Source organism: Nicotiana tomentosiformis, chromosome 8, assembly GCF_000390325.3.
Source record: "Nicotiana tomentosiformis chromosome 8, ASM39032v3, whole genome shotgun sequence".
Lineage (NCBI taxonomy): Eukaryota > Viridiplantae > Streptophyta > Magnoliopsida > Solanales > Solanaceae > Nicotiana > Nicotiana tomentosiformis.
This window is the reverse complement of record NC_090819.1, coordinates 137846287-137867338: the sequence shown is the minus strand read 5'-3', so window position 1 is coordinate 137867338 and position 21052 is coordinate 137846287. Positions and strand designations below refer to the sequence as shown.

At 37.8% G+C, this 21052-nt stretch overlaps 2 protein-coding genes across 2 annotated transcripts in view; both read right to left on the bottom strand.

The window, feature by feature from the left end:
• Nucleotides 1–561: 561 nt before the first annotated feature.
• LOC104121340 (respiratory burst oxidase homolog protein A) lies at nt 562–11626 on the bottom strand. The gene is made up of 14 exons (XM_009633311.4): nt 10493–11626; nt 10180–10339; nt 9896–9944; nt 8429–8542; nt 5868–6290; nt 4099–4485; nt 3909–4004; nt 3302–3417; nt 2612–2779; nt 2313–2472; nt 1986–2186; nt 1781–1909; nt 1513–1591; nt 562–1427 (listed from the first exon to the last, which is right to left on the bottom strand). The coding sequence occupies exons 1-14, from the start codon at nt 11187–11189 to the stop codon at nt 1318–1320; spliced, it is 2889 nt and encodes a 962-aa protein (XP_009631606.1). The 5' UTR covers nt 11190–11626; the 3' UTR covers nt 562–1317.
• An 8769-nt stretch (nt 11627–20395) lies between these two features.
• Nucleotides 20396–21052, bottom strand: part of LOC138898222 (uncharacterized) — a 39370-nt gene continuing 38713 nt past the window's right edge. Inside the window, exons 5-6 of the mRNA XM_070184270.1 lie at nt 20867–20997; nt 20396–20789 (exon numbers count right to left, since the gene is read on the bottom strand). Of these exons, the coding sequence (XP_070040371.1) occupies nt 20396–20789; nt 20867–20997 (525 nt within the window). The remainder of the gene's footprint in view (nt 20790–20866; nt 20998–21052) is intronic.

The following is a 21052-nucleotide window of genomic DNA, read 5'->3' as shown; positions in this document are numbered from 1 at the left end:
TCATAAAACTACTGCTACTGTAACCAACCACTGAAGATCTAAGAGAGCCCTTGTGACCCAAGGAAACTGGATGTAGGAACCACACCGGTACTGAATCAGTATAAAACTCCTGTGTTCTCAGCCTTTAAATTTCTTGCAATTTATTTTCATCGTCAATCAAACCTATTGATAAAGCTAAGTCACAAATATGCTAAGTCGACTAAGTTTTTAAATTAGTTACAATTCACCATCTTCTACTTTTTCATAAGTAAATGTTTGCAAAGAAAAGTTCAGTCGTCAGAGTCCAATGTGAATGGCGATCTAATGTGTTTGAATTCTATTGGCCAGATATGTTTTAGTTTTTCTCCACTTCAACTATGTGAAGGAAAAAGAAAAGGAAACCGCGTCAAAAGCAATAGGATCTTGCTCACAACAAGCTCAAATGCCCACCCCAGGGTACTTGGACCGTGCAATAACATTCAAAATATCACAACCATCCCTCTCTACATGACTCAGTTATTTCTCTTTCCTTTTTTCACCCAAAAATCATGAACAAAAAGAGCGGACAAGAAGAAAAAGGAAAAGCCCCCAAAGACATTGATCAGATTTTCCATTGATAGTACCTTTGTCCAAATTGAAGAGCTACGACACAAAACTTTACTAACAAGAATTACATATACACGTATTTCCTATCCTCTTATCTAATAATAGTATATTAAAATACCCCCCAAAAAATACGCATAAAGCAAAAGAAGAAGAAAAAGTAGTAGCAGTACATGGACATCTTAAAGAAGGATTCCCCTAGCCCACCTCAAAAATATAAGGTCCACTAACAAAAGCTATCAGTCCTCCACTAGTCCTACTAATATTATCTTCTTCTTTCAAAATTGTATTTTCCCCATCCAAAGCCATGCGTGTCTGATCTTTCCTGCTTGCCATTTTCATAGTGTTTCTTTATCAACAAGGTCAACTTCTTATTAGCTGTTTCCCAATACTCTCATTCTTCCATGTGTTGACCATTCACTAGTCATCCTTTTTTCTCCCATAGTATTTTTCACATTCTAAGCCATCTCACCAAGCAGAGTCTCCCTTTTGGAGTTCTGATTTGGTGTGTGTAAACAGATGACTCAATAAAACCTATACACATATCATATTAGTATGTATTTTTCTCTTGAAATACTCTGCCTCCTATTATGTACAATTTGTCTCTGACTTATTGCTTACTAATGTTATGCCTTCAGTAGAATCAGCCAATCAGGTACTGAAGATGGATATACTAAATACTGGTTTACCAATGTGTGTGCAGTTGAGGCAAGAATTGTTTTCCAGGGCCGCCGTCTAGAAATGTTCTTTGTGAAACTCGAACTTTGTTGCACCCTTTTGATTATACTCTTTGCAGAGTTTGCTGAGTTCTTTGGCTAATATGGGTGCACCACAGTAGAAAACCCCTGCTCCATGATAACATAATCACAATTAACTCTTCGAAAAACAATGACAATTTTCCATGTCCGAGAGGTCAAACAATATCCATACCTATTCTTGCATTTGCATGCTTGGTTAGGGTCTTGGAAAAAACTTTCTTCCAATTTGGCCTGGCAAAATGTGTCCTCACCTGTTGATAAGAGTAAATCAGTGAGGGGTTTAAAAAGTTGAAGTGGCCATTAGGCAATAATCAGTCATTCCATCTCTAACAATATCCTAATTGGTGCTATTGGGTAAGGTCTAAATGGAAAGAACTCACTGAGATAAGAGTGAAGTGAATGAATCAACATATATAATTTCAACACATGAAGAGTATTACCCTGGTGCCTGATACAATATCAACCCCATTCTTAGCATGGTTAAGCGCCTGGACCATAGTAATGAGAGCTGAACGAGCATCCCCTTCCTCATAAACACTCGTCAAGTAGTTATGCATCTCAATGACTCCCTGAATATCACGGGGAATATCAATAAGTATTGAAGTAGGCAGCTAATAAGTTGGAATATTGGACATTCTGCAGTACCCTTTGATCAAGTTCAGCCACTTCGTTCATAACACCTTTAAACCAATCAAATGATCCTTGCTCCCGGGTCACCCAATAAAAATATGCATTTGTGGTTCTTAGAGTGCTCTTTCTCCTTTTCGCAGAAATTTTGTTGAGAGCTGGTTGTTCACTTGTTGCAACGCTAATGTCTGAGTTCCCACTGAAATCTGAGGTTAAATCCTGCGAACAGAAAATGAACATTAGACCCTTGCTTCATCATGCAATCCTGGGAAGGTAACAAAAAGATGAAAAAAACTGGCAAAGATTATGTTAAATGTAACACCAAATCAAATCTTAGATACTCACAGCTTGCTCCTCCATTTTCACGATGTTAACGAGCAAGTCTTTCAGGATACTTATAAAGGGCGTTGCTCCAATGCCAAGACCAACAAGCAGCAAGACATCATATTTTCGGTAATCTTGTGCTGGAGCTCCATAAGGTCCATCTATTAATAGCTTTGGCAAACTGAGATTTAGGAGTAACTTTTTGCATCAATAGTAATAAAACCACCCAAAATACTCATATATTTACCTGAAAGCGTTTCTTTCTTAAATATACCCGAAAACAAATTTCTGTAGTAGTTTGAGTCCTTATAGAAATATACCTTTTCTTGGTGTTTTCGTCAGCTCTGAGCAGGCCACTCTTTCCAGCTTCTGGGCGCTCGCAGGCCTCAGAAAAGACCCGCTTGAGTTCTTGAGTCCAATCACCAAGTTGCCGGATGTGAATGCTCAGGTAGTCATCCCCAGGAGCTGAAGTAATGGAAAATGGATGCCTGTATATTCAGCACGTAGAGTTACAGCAGATAAGCATAGCGAAGAAACTAATTTTCAGAAATAGACAGGAGCAAAAAGCCACGGCCTAAGAATTCTGTAAAGTTGACTCTCAGGTTCATAAGTGATGGAGTCATTTTTAAACTGTTTAACTACTTTTCTGATAGGTTCCTTCACACGTAAACAATAACATTGAAACTTTGTTTGGATAAGTGGGATCAACAGTGTATGCAGAGGATGGTAAAATCTGTGTCTTATCAAATGTTTAACACAAGATTGAAAGCGATTTAGATTTGCCATCCCCCTTTTCCCTCCCTCCATTTCGGAACAGTTCACATATTTTATCACCATTCTACACCTTCATCAGAGTGCTTTCACTATTCCACGGAGAGAACAGGGTAAACTAACAACTCTAAATTGGTGCAAATGAAAAAGTCAGGTGGTCATGTAATTTAGTAAAATTGATGCTTTGATCTTTGGGGTAAATCAATCTCATTAAAAGTAAAATGCTTCGATCCAATTACCACTCGAATGGAGAAACAGCTGGACACTGGACGAACATATATTGTCCGCTCTTGTATCGAAATTGGGGAGGCTTAGACATTTGTAGAGTGAGGACATTTCCAGGATATATTGCTACCTGAAACAAATTGATAAGGTTTAAATACAGGAGAATAGCGTGAGAGAATGAAATATTTAATTCAACATTTGCATTAAGTGGAACGCTTTTGATGAAATTTATCTAAACTAGCATCAGTCTACTAACTATGACTTGTGGTATGTTGAATTTAGCTACTAAAATTTCTAGTTTACTCTTTTTTATTTATAACTCCACCTATGTGAGCTTACTAATATTGCCAGTTCCAAGTCTCGATAAAGGAGGAGTATTGTGGTAGGTTGACATTCAGTGTGAAATTAGTAATTTCAGATGAACCCGTGCCCCCAAACTTGGGTTTGACGCATAGTTGTTGTTATTGTTGTTTACTCTTTTTCCTTTATGAATGTGAATGAATTTTACCATATGAATTGCCTAATGGTTTCCAACATAAAAACTAGACCACATGAACAACCAACTGATACCAGAATACCTAATGCAAGTAAAACGAGAGGTCAATCTGATCAGAAGCTTACTTTTAGAAGCCGGACAGTGTACAAGCCTGACCGGAAGAATCTGAGAGTTCTTTCCCCAGCGTAGAGAAGCACAGGAACTGCTAGATACATCCACGTCTGGAAACAAATACCATGTTAATAGCATGAAAAAAAATTAAATCAGAGCTGTAATTATTTAAAAAGAAAGAGGAGAAGAACTCAGAAGCTATACCGTCTTAGAGTACCATTTATGCACAAGGAAGAGGAATGTCCCATGGATGATCAGTAGGATGTAGACAATGACAAGAAGGTGGTGTGAATACCAGAACGCATTGAAGCCAGTGAGTCTATCAAAAGGTTTGGGCAACTTAAAGAGGCTACGCCTAAACCATCGTGTTGCAAGAGTGAAAGCAATGGCCATGAGGATTACCATTATTATTCCCGTCACACCCTCAACTCCTTTAACGAGGTCTATGTATCCAGGCTTACTTTGGCCAAAATCATTCGACAAAAAATTCTGATAATCTTTATTATCTGCATGTATAAGCCTTGGGAAATCACATACAAGGTGGTTACCAGCATGGAGTATGATACCAATAACAATGGCGGCAGCGACAGTCTGCGCACACAGAATAAGAATACTAGAGTAAATATATATAAACGTCACCTGTTTGCAACTTAAAGATAAATGAACCCTTCATTGAGAAACCATACTACTCTCTGCGCCATATTTGCATTAACTATTTGGGAAGTAAAGAACTATTACTATACTTTGATCCTAGTTGTCCAAAAATCTATCATTCTTTTTTTCTAAAAAAGTAGAGACTATCACTTATATGGTTCACATATTTTGTGATTGTTAGCAGTCTTACATGTATATTTAGGCAAATTTTGAACGCAACATAGGTATAGAGTTACTTCTGCATAGGACCGACCACTTATCAAGACAAACATACTGAATACTGTGTGATGATAATGGTGAATGACCCAGAATTTTCACATTCTTTTGTTAGTTTATTATCCTGTGAAGCAGTAATGCAGCCGCGAGAAATTTTTGATGAACCATGTTTAGTCCCTTCAACAGTAAGTCATTATATCAAGACTAAAATCCTTGCCAAGAAAAGAAAAGCAAAACTGGAGAGCAGAAAGTCAATCTTTGCTGCTCCGACAACATAACCTTTAGCTAAGAAAAGAAAAAGACAGCATATCAACCTCAATATATCAGTTTATAAAATCCTGTTTAGGATCCGCAGGACAGGCTGTCGTCACCATTCCGAGTAATTGGCAAAACAGAAATTTATTACTCCTAACATATTCGTTTTGGATTCAAGAAATGTTAAGATAGATGAACTGATGACACAACGATCTTCCTAATGCCATTCACATGATTCTGGTTAGATGCAAATTCACCAAAACTGTGAGCATTTATACGATTTATAAAAAAATATAGCACTAATATGTATGTATAGTAGAAGGTACTGCACCTACTATGTTAAAAATTAGTGCATCTTACATGTTTTATTTACTGTTTTACTTATGTTTACTGAGTCAAATAATTCAGTTCCTATTTTATAGGAATAGTATCAGCTTAGTTGTTAATTTTGGATAGGATTCTTTGTTAGTTGTTAGAGCTTCTTTAGGTAGTTGAAAATTAGTGGTTTAGTCTTATTTATATGCTTTGCATATCCTGCTGTAAACCAGAATTCCCAAGAAAGCAATAACATGCTTCAGTGTTTTATTGCTCCCTACAATTTCTTTGACTGCAATTTCTTCTTTCCTCCGTCGTGTTTTGTTTTACAGTTTGTGGAATAATTCAGTTTTGTAACCCATTACAAACGTTATTTAAATTTTTTCTACAGAAGTTAAGTAAAAAATAAACATAGTTAAATAAGATATCTTTGTAGGATAATTTTCTTCAAATCAGATTGTAAGAAAGAGATCATTTCCTGCACTTTTGTGACCCTTTTTAACATATGAAACAAGAGAATGAGAGGGGCCTACCTTGTGAAAGTTGATGTTGTCGTCAAAGGGTACAAAATGGCTCAACTTGGTGGACCTGAGCCGTGTAATGGTGTTCCTGCATACAGGCAATAATATAAGAGCCATGTTGAACTTGAGAGTCTCAGCAGCGCCCTTAGCCGTGACAAGGCAGTAACCCATGACTTGGAATGCACTCTTGTTTTTGTACTGATAGAACTTCCAAAGAAAAAGCCCAATCATTATCAAAATCCATAAAGTGAGAACCCAAATTCTCTTCCAGTTTTCTTGCAACGAATAGACAAGTTTTGTGCTCATTCTTTTTATTGGGCTTCTCTTCCTTAATCCGTGAAGGTTTTGGCTCAAGGCTTGACTCGTGTAGCTTAGTGCTTGACTGTAGTTGAGGTAAGTGTCCTTTTGGAGGAGAAGTGTTTCCAGCTGCCATAGCTGTATTATCATCATGACAAACAGAGCATGCAAGAAACATGATCAGAAAGCTGGGTCATTGCATCATGTACAATCAATTAAGCATAGCGTCACCAAAGATGGCAGGGTACATTTCCACCTCACTTAGAATATACGTAATTGCAAATAACTCTTCTTTTTTTTTAGAGGTCGAGATATCTCTTTATGCCAGATCAACTGCAGAATTCGAAATTCAGAACGAGTCCGTTCCTTCACCTTTTCCCCCGTAAATACGATTCATAGTTCTTAAGGCGCCGGGCTCAAATATATGACCTAATTCACAAGTCCCTCCATTTTTATGACATGAACTAAGTTTTAGGGTTTACTAGAATAAATGTTTATAATGAAAGAATTAGCAGCCTTAAAAATTGTTATGACTATGAATTATGATAGATTATTACGCTAAATCTTTGCACTTTGACTATATATTAATTAAATCAGATTCATATATTTGCTATTGGCGAAAGACATATGTAGTACACGTGTATGAGTGCTCAAAACGCGCATCTGATGTGCAAAGAGGAAGGTCCACATGGGAACTTAAAGAAAGGATGTCAGGACCGCCAACATGGTCAGACTCCACCTTCTAATGATGGAACCATAGACTCTGATAACCAGAAAACTAGTGCAAGTATCTTATTGGGAAAAACAGTTCATTCTAAATAATTGTCTAAGTAAATATAAGTTTATAATCTAAAAATTAAATTCTTTATTATAACAGTCTATATAAATTAAATGTAATTAGAATTGGTTTGAATCACAAGTTTAATTTGGATCACCAGTGTACTACTGAGAAAGAGAAGGGATACAAAAGGGTGGCACTGGTAGAAACATTACTTTCAATTTAAATTTCAGAAAAAAGGAAAAGTATATAAAATAATGAGAAAAAGTAGCAGTATTATTAAAAATACTATCTGTTTCAATTTAAGAGATATTTATTCCAATTGGACAATTTTGAACTAATACTTCACTTGACATTTTCAAAGTTTTGAAAATGGTAGTAGGCATGTTTAGGTTACTGATTTTTTTTAAGAGATAGAAAGTACTGTCTAAAATGTATAGATTATGTTCCGGTTTTAATAAACAAAGAGTCTAAAACATTTAATGAAATTGGTCAAACTCCGTAAGTAAGTCGAATCATCACAATCAATTAGGACAGCTAATTTAAAAAGTGAGAATGCATGTTTTTTACAGATTTTGTTCTATAAATATTCATCCCAACAATTGTATTGCATAAATTTACTAGTGACGTTTTACTCAACTATTATTTCATAGTAATCTATACTCTAATTGGGTGCTAAATACTCTCTAGTCTCTACTCTATTCGATGAGTCACACTCGAAGTAATCTTATTATGAATAAGTAATTATAGCCACCATTAAATTGACATGTTCGCTAGTGAATATTTAAACACATTTGATCTTCTAAGCTATGCTAATTGGTCTGGGTTTCTTCTTTACAAATTAAAAGTGGTAAAAAATCCAATTTCTGACCAAGGAGTGTCACAGCATTTTATTACTTCCTAAAATATTGAAAAATAATATTAACAAAATACGGTAAGCTGAACCAACCAAAATTAGGTAGCGTCTTTCTTTGAAGTTTGAACAGATCACTTCCTTATCACTTCAGTTACCTAATTCTTTTCATACTTCCTTCACTTTTACTTTTGGTTTTTTCTTTTTTTGTTCCCCTTACCAGATGACCCAGCAGAAAATAGGAAAGAGATGAAGAGAGAAACTGTTGAACGACTACAATTTGGCCATTCTTTAGAAAATTAAGTGCTCAGTAAAAGCCCAAAATAAAATAGTACTAATATATCGAAATAAAAATTGGTTGAACAACACGGTATCACAGTTTCAGTACTCCTTTGTCGTCTAACAACTCGGACTTAAAAAAAAAACTTTTTAAGTTTAATGCAATAAATTAGTTGCAACCATTTTACATAAGTCAATAACCAATCAACTAATAGTAATTTACTTATAGGAAGAGTTAGTCATAAGACGTGGAAATTTAAGGATGGTTCATTTAACGCTAAAGTTGAATTGACGTGCAAGCAACAAAAATAAAATAATTTGTGTAACTTTTGCTGCCTTCAAGAGGGAAAAATAAGAGGGTCCTACCTCAATGTAGCCGAGTCTTTCAGGATCTAATTCTTCCATGATCAAAGCTGCATACTCCTCTGCTTGTTCTTTTAATCTTGATAACTTGTTTGCAGATGCACTTAGCATGATGATCTACATTGATCCAATTAAATAATAAAAGGTTATATATTTTATGTTTATCGTTTTCATTAGAAAGTTCAATAGAAAGAGCAGTAATAGCAAAGTTAGGATTTTCGTCAAAGAAATTTAACAAATAAAAAAATAAACACGCGAATAAGCCTATATATATATAGCCTTTTGGCATCATAAACATTATTTGAATTTGCAATTTCACTCATGAACAATTCGTTTCAATAAGCCATTGGAGTGACAATTGACTAGGTTGGAAATTATTTCACAAGACGAAAATAAGTTTGAAAAATTGGGTTGTGGTAGGCGATTGTAACTTTGTCCAACATAACTTAGATGTTCCAATCTCATCAAAAGTCTTTTTATTCCTTCTTTTGGCATCGCCAAAAAACGCATTTTAAAGGAAAAGGGGAAAAAGAAAATATAAAACGAAGACTAAATAATTAAAAACAGAACAAATTTTTGGATTGGAAAATTATAGTATAAGGTTTACTTGACAAAAAAGCCCCCACCAACTCCCCTGAAAATGATGTTAAGTCATGGAAAAGAAAAAGAAAAAGAAAAATGTTGGGACTATTTGCACAATTTTAGGGGTCGATATTATCCTAGGTGCTATATATATTTCGTCAAACAAAAAAGGTTTCTAGAGAACATGGGTAGCGTCAGACAGCAAGACTACAGAGATTATGCAAATGCATTATTTTAGAATAAAAAAAAAAACTTTAACAAATATTTTTGGAGTCGTTGATGAAATTTTCTTATCTGGCCACCTAATCATCACGCCGATCACATACTTATTTTATACCCTTAGGAAAAAAGAAACAAGAAAACATAGGGTCACAAAGCTTAATCCTAACCACTTCGTAGTATCGTTTTTAGAATGCATGTGTATGTATATTTATAACGAATTCTTTATCTAAGTGATTAAGCTTTTTATAAGGCAAAGTCAGCGATACATTTTAATGAAATCACAACCTGACAGACTGTTCTTCAAAGAAATTATTTGTTGAAAGCTAGATTAATTTAAACTTTTTTTCTAGTTAACTCAAGTTAAAGTAAGTAATTTCCGTCCTTTAAAAATAATTCTCCCTATTACAAGCGACAAACAACCTTTTTTACCAAAATTTCTTAAAACATCTTCTAAAAATGAAAAAATTAACACTGACATATAGATAAGTCGATTCTCGTAAACTGAAATTAATTATTCTTTCTGGTACAAAAGTATAAAAATGTCTCTAATTTTAGATTTATATGTATAAGAATCAATAGTTAAATTCACATTAATATTATATTCATTGAAACTAAGTATATTTTATTCAGGTAGAGGGAGATAGGATAAAACATACAAATATTTACCTCTTTTACTTCCTCTTCAGCAATTCGACCATCTTCATTCTTGTCCACCCTGTCCCATACAGTGAAAACCATAAAAATTGTTACGTGCTGTAAATCAAAGCACTATTAACAATATTTTAATACTAAGTAGATAATGATATGCCATTTAAATATTTCAATAATATTTTGTCAGTTGTCATGCAGTGGACGAGTGTTCCACATGGAAACGAACAGTAAATTTGGCTCTCTAATTTAACTTAAGATAATTCTATTTAATATTAATTAATCAAGTTAATGGTGCGTACATGTCGAAGAAGATCTGAAGCCGAGAATCGAAACTCTGATCGGTGATTTGTGACCAGTACTCGTACAATTCCTCCTTGCTAATCTTATCAACCTTTAATCTTCTTCTTCTACTCAAAGCATCAAATAATTCCAATGCAAATTCCTTCGAATCCTTCATACCTTCATCCAAATAATTAACCAAAATCAAAGCTAATGTAAGTAATCAATAAAACTCGTAACAAATTAAATTATTAAAGGATTTTATATTACTGTTCTATTTTTACGAATTGAACTCGTGATAATTGTACTTGTGATTAAGGTGTTAGTACTAACCTATGCATTGTGCGAATTCGGAACGGTAAAGATAACCGTCTTTAGCGAGCTTTGAGAAATTGTTTTCAACTTCATTCCATCCATTGGTTTTGTTATTGCTGATGAATTTGAGTCCGCGAAGAGCTCTATGAGCGCTGGAACGAGTCCGATCAAGCTGAGCGCGTTGCCGACGTAATGCACGTGCTGCTAAAGCCGAGTCCACGCCGTTACCTGTTCCAACGACGGCGTTTTGAAAAAACGACGACGGCGAAAACGCGCGAGACGCATGTCCGTGGCTCCATGAGAATCTCCTTAACTCCGCCTTCAGCTCTTGCGAAAACTGCCTCGCTTTCGCTACCGCCTCAGCTTTCAACTCCTGTGAAAACTGACGAAGTTTACTAGATGAACTCCGGCGGATCGTCGGTGATCGAGATTCCGACGCCGATGCTGACGTCGGAGTTTCAATTGAAACTCCGGAAATACCGACTCCGGCGGGAAGATCAGGAGCATCAATGTTAATCACAGTAGCTGGTTCAACGCTCCGTAGAATAATCGTATCATCGTCCTGAAGATCAAGCGTGACCTCAACAAATTCCTCGGAAGCAAAACCGGAATGATTGCCGGAATCAGTTCCCGGCGATGATTCACCACTAAAATCCTTGCCGGAATATACCGTATCGGATGTCCACCGGCGTTCATGCCCCGGTAACCCTCTCATTAGACCCAAAGCTCAACAACAATCAAAATACAAAATTATTGTTAAAAAAATAAATAATGTAAATATAAAATGTGAAAATGCTCTTCGGTGGAGGGTGTGAGAAAGATAGTGAATATTATTATAAAGAAAGGAAATGCCAAAGTGGTAGTACGCGTCCTGAATCTAGGAAAAAGGACATGAACGCAGTGGGTTTTTGTAGAGAGAAAAAAACAGAAAGGAGAAACAGACAATGGAGTTTTCTGCAGAATTCTGATATATATGAAGAAGAGGGGACCGAAACTGACCGAAAGTTTTTGGTTCGTTCCTTTTTGTTAGTATTTTATATACTGATCTCTATATAGTCTATAATTTACTTTTGCTATACAGAGAGAGAAATTGCTTTGGCTTTGTACTAAGGTGAGAGCTTTCGTAAAAATGGTGAGAGTCCTTTAATTTCTGAATTTTGAGAGAAAAGGTAGAACTTATAAATAAAAAAAGTGGAAATTCAGACCCATGCATTTTCTTTCTATTGTGGGTTTGCTTGTTGCAGTGACGCGTATACAGTAAATAGATGTTTGTAATACTTCCTCCGTTTTAAAGTGTACCTATTTGATTGGGCACGAAATTTAAGAAAAGAGAGAGACTTTTGAATTTGTGACGTAGAATGAAGCACATATATTTTGTGTGGTTATAAATCATTGCATAAAGGTAAATTATTTTCAAATAAGGATAGATGTCATTTTTTTTTGACACGGATTAAAAAGGAAATAAATTCACATAAATTGAAATAAAATATATTATATGAGTAACAAAAATTACTACATTCGTTAGGGTACTCTTTTTACAGTCAAACTTTGTCATAATACAGTGATTATTACGACTTTACGAGGTTAATAATAGTAACAGATAGTAAAATTGATTGAATATATAAATTGCTTATATTGGGATTATAATACTGTCACGCTTGGGAAGTTAGAAGCCCGCTTGGGAAGTTAGAAGCCCGCATACTAATTCGGCACAACTCGATAATTTTTGTTTAAACACTATATTTGTATTAAGAAATTAATAATATATAAAATCAAGTTATTAGTATTTGAATTCGTCCTCCTAAAATCCATAACACATAAATTTGATTTCAATTTGAACTACTATTTATATAGATATGCAAAAAATATATATTATTTTTTATCTTATATACAGTATAACTTTCTCATAAATAGGACTAGAATATTGAACCCCTTCCATCCTTTTAGCTCCGCCCCTCGGTATAGCTAAATTGTTTTTAAAACCAAAACTTACCTATAAAGTTACCATATATAATTGTCATTGTGATTAAGCCAAGTGTCAAACTAATAAATGCCAATAGTATATGGTACTTTATTCTATATTTGACTATGTTAGTCAAATATATATATTAAGAAAATAAAGTTATCATATATAATTGGCATGGTGGTTAAGCAAAGTGACAAACTAATAACTGCCAATAGTATATGGTAACTTTATTCTATATTTGACTATATATATATATATATATATATATATATATATATATATATATATAACTCAATTTGAATTAAAGGATAATTTTGAATTTATAGATAAAGTTTTTAAATTTGAATTAAAATAAAAAAAAAATTATCTTTTATTATCATGTTATTATACTTATTTCGGTTAATGTTCATATGCAATCATGTTAGGAACTTTTGTTATCTTTTCTAATGATTTAAATACTACTTCACCTCTGGCAAAAAAAAAATTACTCCATATAATTTAAACTCTTTCACATTTAAAATTCTATAATTATAGTTCTTTAAAATACTTTAGCTAGATTTGAGTGTGTATATATATAGTACACGTCTATGTTTAGATAACAAAAAAGAGTTTAAAAATCGAATAAAAGTTCACTTACATATATAATGAAGTAAACCTACATGCTGGAGAAACAAAAACATCACAAAAACCAGTCAATAATCAAAAAATATTTTTTTTTCTTTTGAAGAATATTTGTTTGAAGAGTCAATTTGTATAAATGGACATCAAACAAATAACAAAACTTTGGCTAGACAATTGTTTGCCGGTAAATCGGTACAGTTGAATTTGTTCATGGTTTCTAGAGAGATGAATCAATTTGATCCCAAAAGATAATAAATTAATTGATTGATGTGTAAGATACTTAGCTCAAATGTAAATGAAACGATAGATTTGGAGAACCCTGAAACAGGGTTTCTGGGTACAACGATGATAAGAACACAAGCTAGGGGAGAGATAGTATTGAGATGCTGTATTAGAATATATTCTTTGATGCTCAGAAAATCCTATTTCAGGGTTCTCCTAATCTATCGTTTCATTTACATTTGAGCTACGTATCTTACATATCAATCGATTAATTTATTATCTTTTGGGATCAAATTGATTCATCTGTCTAGAAATCACGAACAAATTCAACTGTACCGATTTACCGGCAAACAGTTTGGCGCCCACCGTGGGGCCTAGACAGTCGTGTGGTTAAGTTGATCCTTACCTCCTTCATTCACAAGCTTTGATCGTTCTTTGTCTTAGCAAAATCACAAAGAATGGCAATCAATACCATTAACAACACTCACAATCCTGAGGTTCAAGAGGAACACCCCCATTTTGAGGACTCAATCAGCGACACTCGTAATGAGGGGGAAGATGCCATGCCGGTGTATCACGGGCGGTACCCCAGACGAGTACGGAAAGCGACCCCAGATGATGCTGACCAGGGGCACGTAGCAGACACGGTGAAGATCTTGTAAGAACAACAGGCAATCATCTTAGGCCACCTCATACGGCAAGATTATGTCATGACGGAGTTAAAACAAGCGCTATCGGATGCTTCAAATAATGCAAATAGGCGAGATCCAGTTCCTCCCGCTGTTCCTACAAACCAAACAATGCAGAGTCTCGACAACAACACTCCCAGGGGCGAAGTTGGCTCCGACAGGGTTGCGGGGAGTAGATCCGGACTCAACAGTGATAACGATCCGTTCAAGGAGGAACTCGTGCGGTTCATGAAGGAAGTAAACGCCCGCATGGATCAAATCCCGGGAGCCCCCGTATTGAAAGGCCTGAGATCGAATAAGTATATCCAATTACCGTACAAACCGAGTGAGGCCCCGAAATTAATCCCAAAGTGATTCGGAATGCCTGAAGTGCCAAAATACGATGGGACGTCAGATCCACAAGAACACATCACTACCTACACAATGACGGTGAAAGGATATGATCTGGCTCCTCACAAAATCGAGTCCGTGTTATTGAAGAAATTTGGTGAGACTCTCACGAGGGGAGCCTTGACATGGTACTCATTATTTCTAGAGCATTCCATAGATTCTTTCGAAATGCTCGCGGATTCATTCATCAAGGCCCATGCCGGCGCTAGAAAGGTACAAGCCCGAAAGGCCGATATATTCAGGATCGCACAGGGAGAATCTAAGCTATTACGAAGGTTCGTTAGCCGGTTCCAAAAAGAAAGGATGTTGTTATTGGCTGTACCAAACAAATAGGCAGCTGAAGCATTCACTAAGGGTTTGAACCCGAGAAGTTTAGATGCTTCCCAAAAGTTAAAGGAAAGTCTTCTCGAGTTTCAAGTAACAATTTGGGCGGATGTCCACAACCGGTACGAGTCAAAGATAAGGATCGAAGATGGTCAAGTTGACTTCCCATCATCAGCAAAGGGACTGGAGAAGAACAAAGAAAAAATAAAGGATGATGTCGAATTACATAGACAAGTTTCAAGGGGTCAGTTTCTGCCCTATGAGTGGAAGGAAGGTCGTGACTGGAGCTTCCGGACATCAGACAAGTTCACCGTTGATAGAAGGACGATCGTGGGCGGAACAACAGATCGCTGCTGGATAGAGAAATCTCGGGACCTCGAGGTTCTTCTTACCCAAAGTTATCAGAGTATAATTTCAACGTCAGCGTGGTGGAGTTAGTGTCGACCATGAGAAATATCAAAGAGGCACGATTCCCGAGACCTATGAGGTCCGATCCCAGCCAGAGGGACCCAAATCTATGGTGTGAATACCACGACATGAATGGCCATCAGACTGGGGACTACCGACTCCTACGGGAAGAAGTGGCAACGCTGTTGAAAAATGGTCACCTCAAAGAATTATTGAGTGACCGAGCCAAAAATAATTATGGCCCGAATAGGGGCGACGAGCAAACCTCGAAGGCAGGAGAAGAACCTCCACGTCAAACGATCAACATGATCTTCGGAGGGGACGAGATTAATGGGGTCACTTTCTCGGCCGCAAAAAAGAATAAAGTATCGACAACCTATAGTAAGAGATTCCGGGAGAATGATATCATGTTCACGGACGAAGACGCGGACGGATTACTACTACCGCACAACGACGCACTGGTGATTTCTTTAAATGTGTTAAATTGTAAAATTAAACGTGTTTTAGTGGATCCATGAAATTCCGTTAATATCATACAATGGAGAGTTCTAGATCAGGCTAAACTCGTCGGGAACTTCGTCCCGACAACAAAGCTCCTTGCCGGATTCAACCTCGCAAGCATGACAACACGAAGGGAACTTTTACTACTTACGAATACCGAGGGCGTAACAAAAACAGCTCTCTTCGAAGTAGTAGATGGGGACATGGGCTATAACATAATCCTGGGAAGGCCATGGCTGCACGAGATGAAAGTCGTGCCTTCAACGTACCATCAATTGCTGAAATTCTTGACACCCGAGGGGATCAAGCTGATAACAGGTGATCAACCGGCATCGAGAGAGATAAATGCGATCTCAGTCTCTCATAGAAAAGGAAAGGAACATGCGACATATCAGTTATCGAAACCGACTTTCGACCCCGAACCAGAGGAAGTTTCCCCGGAAGAAACAGACGCAACGAAATCCATGACAGAAGAACTAGAGCAAGTTGCACTGTTTGAAAAATTCCCAGAAAGGAAATTCCATTTGGCAACAAGACTACACCCGGAGCTCAGGTCAGATTTTATTGAATTCCTTAAAATTAACGCCGATTGTTTTGCATGGTCGCATGAGGATATGACAGGAATCCCGATAGAAATAGCCGTACACAAGTTAAGCTTGGACCCGATCATACCTCCGGTGAGGCAAAAAAAGTGCCCTATTGCAGAAGCAAGGAATCAATTCGTCAGAGAAGAGGTAAGCCGTCTACTTAAGATTGGTTCAATCAGAGAAATAAGATATCCGGACTTGGTAGCTAATGTGGTAGTGGTTCCTAAGAAAAATAATAAATTTCAAATGTGCGTAGATTATAAAGATCTTAATAAGGCATGCCCGAAGGACTCGTTCCCATTACCAAATATCCATCAAATGATCGATGCTACGGTCGGACACGAGTTAATGAGTTTCCTCGATGCCTATTCCGGGTACAATCAGATTAAGATGAACCTAAAAGACCGGGAAAAGACTTCATTTATTACAAATTTTGGTACTTACTATTACAACGTAATGCCCTTCAGACTAAAAAATGCCGGAGCCACTTATCAACGGCTCGTAAATAAGATGCTCAAAAAACAAATAGGAAAAACGAAGTATATATAGACGATATGCTCGTTAAATCTCTAGATGCAGATAGCCACCTGAGATACCTGCAAGAAACGTTTTGACACACTAAGGGAGCATAATATGAAGCTTAACCCCGAGAAGTGTGCGTTCGGGGTCGGTTCAGGTAAATTCTTAGGATTCCTAGTCTCACAAATAGGAATCTAGGTGAATCCTGACAAAATGAAGGCCATAGAGGATATCCCGGATCAACTATTCAATGTAAAGGAAGTACAGAGACTCGCAGGAAGATTGGCGCCTTTGAGCAGATTCATTTCCCAATCATCGAAAAAGTGTCACCGCTTCTTCGCACTGCTCAAAAAGAAGAATAACTTTGAGTGGACGCAAGAGTGTCGACAAGCCTTGAAGAAAATGAAGAAATACTTTTCAAGCCCTCCTTTGCTCTCGAAACCTAAAGAAGGAGAAACATTACTGGTCTACATGGCAGTCTCGAAAGTTACGATAAGCGTAGTTTTAGTCCAGGAGGAAAAAGGTATGTAGTCCCGTACGTATTACGTTTGCAAAAATATTTCGGGAGCAGAAATTTGATTCCCGCATTTGGAAAAATTGGCCTTAGCCCTCGTGGTAGCCACCCGGAAGCTAAGGCCTTACTTCCAGTGCCACCCGATAACGGTGGTGACTGCTTTTCCGCTGAGGAATATCCTCCATAAACTCGAGCTCTCGGGTAGATTCGCCAAAATGGTCCGTCCAAATGAGCGAGTTTGATATAGAGTATAAGCCACAGACTGCGATTAAGTCACAGGTCCTAGATGACTTCGTAGCCGATTTCATCCCAGGGTTGATGCCCCTGGTCTCCAAAGAGGCAATAATGGTGTCAGAGCCGACATTGGGAGTCTAGACGTTATTTACGGACGAAGCTTCAAATGTGAAAGGGTCTGGGCTCGGAACAGTCCTGGTCATACCTTCAGGGGAAACCTTAAGGCAAGCTATCAGGATGGTTACTTTAACTAACAATGAAGTGGAATACGAAGCTTTAATTGCAGGGCTCGAAATGGTTCGGGGGATCGACTCCAAAGCAATCAACATCAAATGTGACTCGCAACTGGTGGTAAATCAGGTCTACGAAATTTTTGATACCAAAGATGAGCGAATGCAGCAGTACGTGGTGAAGGTTCAGGCCTTGTTGTCACGATTTTGGGAGTGGTCAATAACCTACATCCCGAGGGAAGAAAATGCAGAAGCAGATGCGTTAGCAAATCTGGGCTCATCAACAGAAATTCTGGGACCGAAAACGGGGGCAATAGTTCAACTGATGAACTCAGCCTTAGACATGAAGGGTTAGTATGAGGTAAATTCGACCAATCTGGTCTGGGACTGGAGAAATGAGATAATCGATTATCTCGAACACGGGAAACTACCCAAAGACCCTAAGGCATCGAGAGCACTGCACACCAAAGCCACGTGATACAGCTTCGAGAAAGGGAAGTTATACAGAAAATCATTCCAAGGCCCGCTGGCCCGATGCTTAGGAGCGTCTGAAGCCAGCTACGTCATGAAAGAAATCCATGAAGGAATATGTGGCAACCACTCGGGCGCAGATTCTTTGGTGCTGAAATTAGTCCGGGCGGGATATTATTGGCCGCGTATGAATCTAGATGCCAAACACTTTGTATGGAAATGTGATAAGTGCCAACGCCATGCACCTCTGGTAAATCAACCAGCAGAACCTTTATATTCAATTCTGTCCCCGTGGCCATTCATGAAATGGGGGATGAACATCGTCGTACCTCTACCACCAGCTCCGGGAAAGGTAAGATTTCTTTTAATTTTGACTGACTATTTTTCCAAATGTGTGGAAGCAGGTCCTTACCAAAAGATCGGAGAACGTGAAGGGGTCAACTTCCTGTGGGAGAATATAATATGCAGGTTCAGAATACCTAAGGAAATTGCATGCGACAACGGGCCACAGTTTGTCGGCGTAAAAGTTACAAAATTCCTTGAAGATTTGAAGATAAAAATGATTACCTTGTCACCGTACCATCCGAGCACAAACGGACAAGCAGATTTAACAAACAAAATAATTGTGCAAAATCTGAAGAAAAGGCTAGAAGCATCAAAAGGCCGCTGGCCCGAGGAATTGCCGGGGGTACTCTGGGCCTACCGAACAACTGTTAAATCAAGCACATGAGAAACTTTGTTTTCCCTCATTTATGGCGCAGAAGCTTTGAAACCGGTGGAAGTGGGGGAGCCCACTTTAAGTTATTCCCAGGCAAAATAAGGATCAAACATCGAGGCAATGCTAATCAACTTAGAACTGCTCGAGGGACGCAGGGACCTGGCACATGTCAGAATGGCAGCTCAAAAGAAAAAGATGGAGTGGTGCTACAATCAAAGAACCAACCTTCGTTACTTCAAAGTAGGGGACTTGGTATTGAGGAAGGTGACTTAAAACACTCGAGAACTCAACGCTGGCAAGTTAGCCTCTACATAGGAAGGCCCTTACCGGGTTTCATCTATCACCGGTAAAGGGTCATACGAGTTAGAAAACCACAACGGAGACAAGTTGCCCAGCAGTTGGAACGTGGCTCATCTCAAAATATATTACTGCTGACAAACAACGTCAAGGTTTTTTAACGAGGCAGCGACCTAAAGCATAATACAAAAACAACAGTAATAAGACCATTTGATTACAAGTTTTAATTCGGGAGTGATAAGGTAATCTTTGCTTCGTTAGCAAATTCCCGCCGGGAAGTTAAGTTTGCTACCGAGCAAATATTACACTATCATTCGCGAGCACAAAGCACTAGAGGATTGTCAGGTATTCTTTGGCTTGACAACATGAATTCCTAAGGGGAAAGCAAAATATGTTACCGAGCGAAGGGTTACGTAGCAATTCATCGGTGCAACCTTCGGAGATACAAGACTTCTAGTGTTCCAACATGCATTCTTCGCATAAGAACACTGTGGGGGGGGGGGGAATAATGATATGATTACAAGGCAACTATGAATGCCACGTCAACCGGGAATGAAAATCCGGCAAGGCAACACTGAATGCCACGTCAACCGGGAACGAAAATATGATAAGGAAACACTGAATGTCACGCATCATCGGGACCGGGGACTGTACAGCCTGCCCCAAAGAAACAAGATAGTCACAAGTCATGGAAGCTTCTTTCCTACGTAGAAAAATGCCTACGTAAACTATGAAAACAGAAGGAATGAAATGAAATCCTTTTCCTTTTGTCTTATTTCTTGTCTACACGATGAGCTAATTTTGTCATTTGAAAGTTAAAGAAGTACTTCAAATGTTAGTACCATAATGAACAAGAGACGTCCTCTTCAAGAGCACCGTAAACATAAGAGGGCCCTCTCTTATTAAAACCCTTTTGTTAAAGGGTTTATTCCGGAAGAATATATGCCCGGAACCGAAAATGCTATCGAAAAAACACACACCCGAAAACACATATGAAAAAGATGCAGAAACTAAACTTGTGCAAATACTTATTAAAACCCTCATGTAAAAGGGATAATTCTCAACAACAAAAATGCATCGAAGAAAATGCGTCCGGGACCACATGCAGAAAAATAGGAAAATATGCATAAACATTCAAGCAAAAGAAAGACTCAATCAAACATTTGAGCAAAAATATGTACTCATTTACAAGAATGCACCAAAAGAAGTACAAAACGAAGAAAGAAAAAGCTAAGCTACAACATCACTGGAATCAGGAGGAAGAGAAGTATCCATATCCCCAGGAGCAGTAGGTGGTGCCACCGATGGCTCAACATCTTCTCTGACTGGGTCTTCGGCATCATTGCCTTCCGATTCCTCTTCAGTATCAAAAATATCGGAACCAGAATTAAAAGAACCGGGAGCATCAGATTGTGCCGGGAGTCCATTCTTTGCAGCCAACTCAAGCTCGTGTGCCTTAGCAATTTTGGCATCAATATCAATAATGCAACCTTTGGCTACTTCCAAGATTTTTCTCCTCATGTTGTACATGGCGTGAGTTTTTTCAACAATGAGGGAAGCCTCTCGGCGCCTGAGTTCTTCTTTAATCTGAGTGATCTCGACAGAAAGATTATCCTGGGCGGACCTAGCAGATTGAAGACTAACATCGAGATCATGGACAGTTGAACTATAGAACTGTTATGCTTGATAGTTTTCTTATACTTCTCCTCCAACAGGGCATGACTCGCCCTCGTAGCAGCAAGTTCTTCGGCCTTAGAATTTAAGGCTGCTTCTAAATCAGTTATCCTTTCAGCAGCAGCAGCCTCACGGTCATTAGCATCAAGAATGGCATCCTAGACCTCAACCCACTTAACTTTGACTTCATTAAAACTAGTCCTCAGTGGCCCA

Excerpts from the sequence above, each read along its gene's own strand:
- LOC104121340 (XM_009633311.4), bottom strand. The coding sequence starts at position 11,189 with ATGAGAGGGTTACCGGGGCATGAACGCCGGTGGACATCCGATACGGTA. Across the intron at positions 9,945-10,179 it reads CTTCAGATCTTCTTCGACAT|GGTGGACAAGAATGAAGATG; the intron begins GTACGCACCATT and ends TGTATGGGACAG. Across the intron at positions 3,418-3,908 it reads ACACTGTCCGGCTTCTAAAA|GTAGCAATATATCCTGGAAA; the intron begins GTAAGCTTCTGA and ends AATTTGTTTCAG.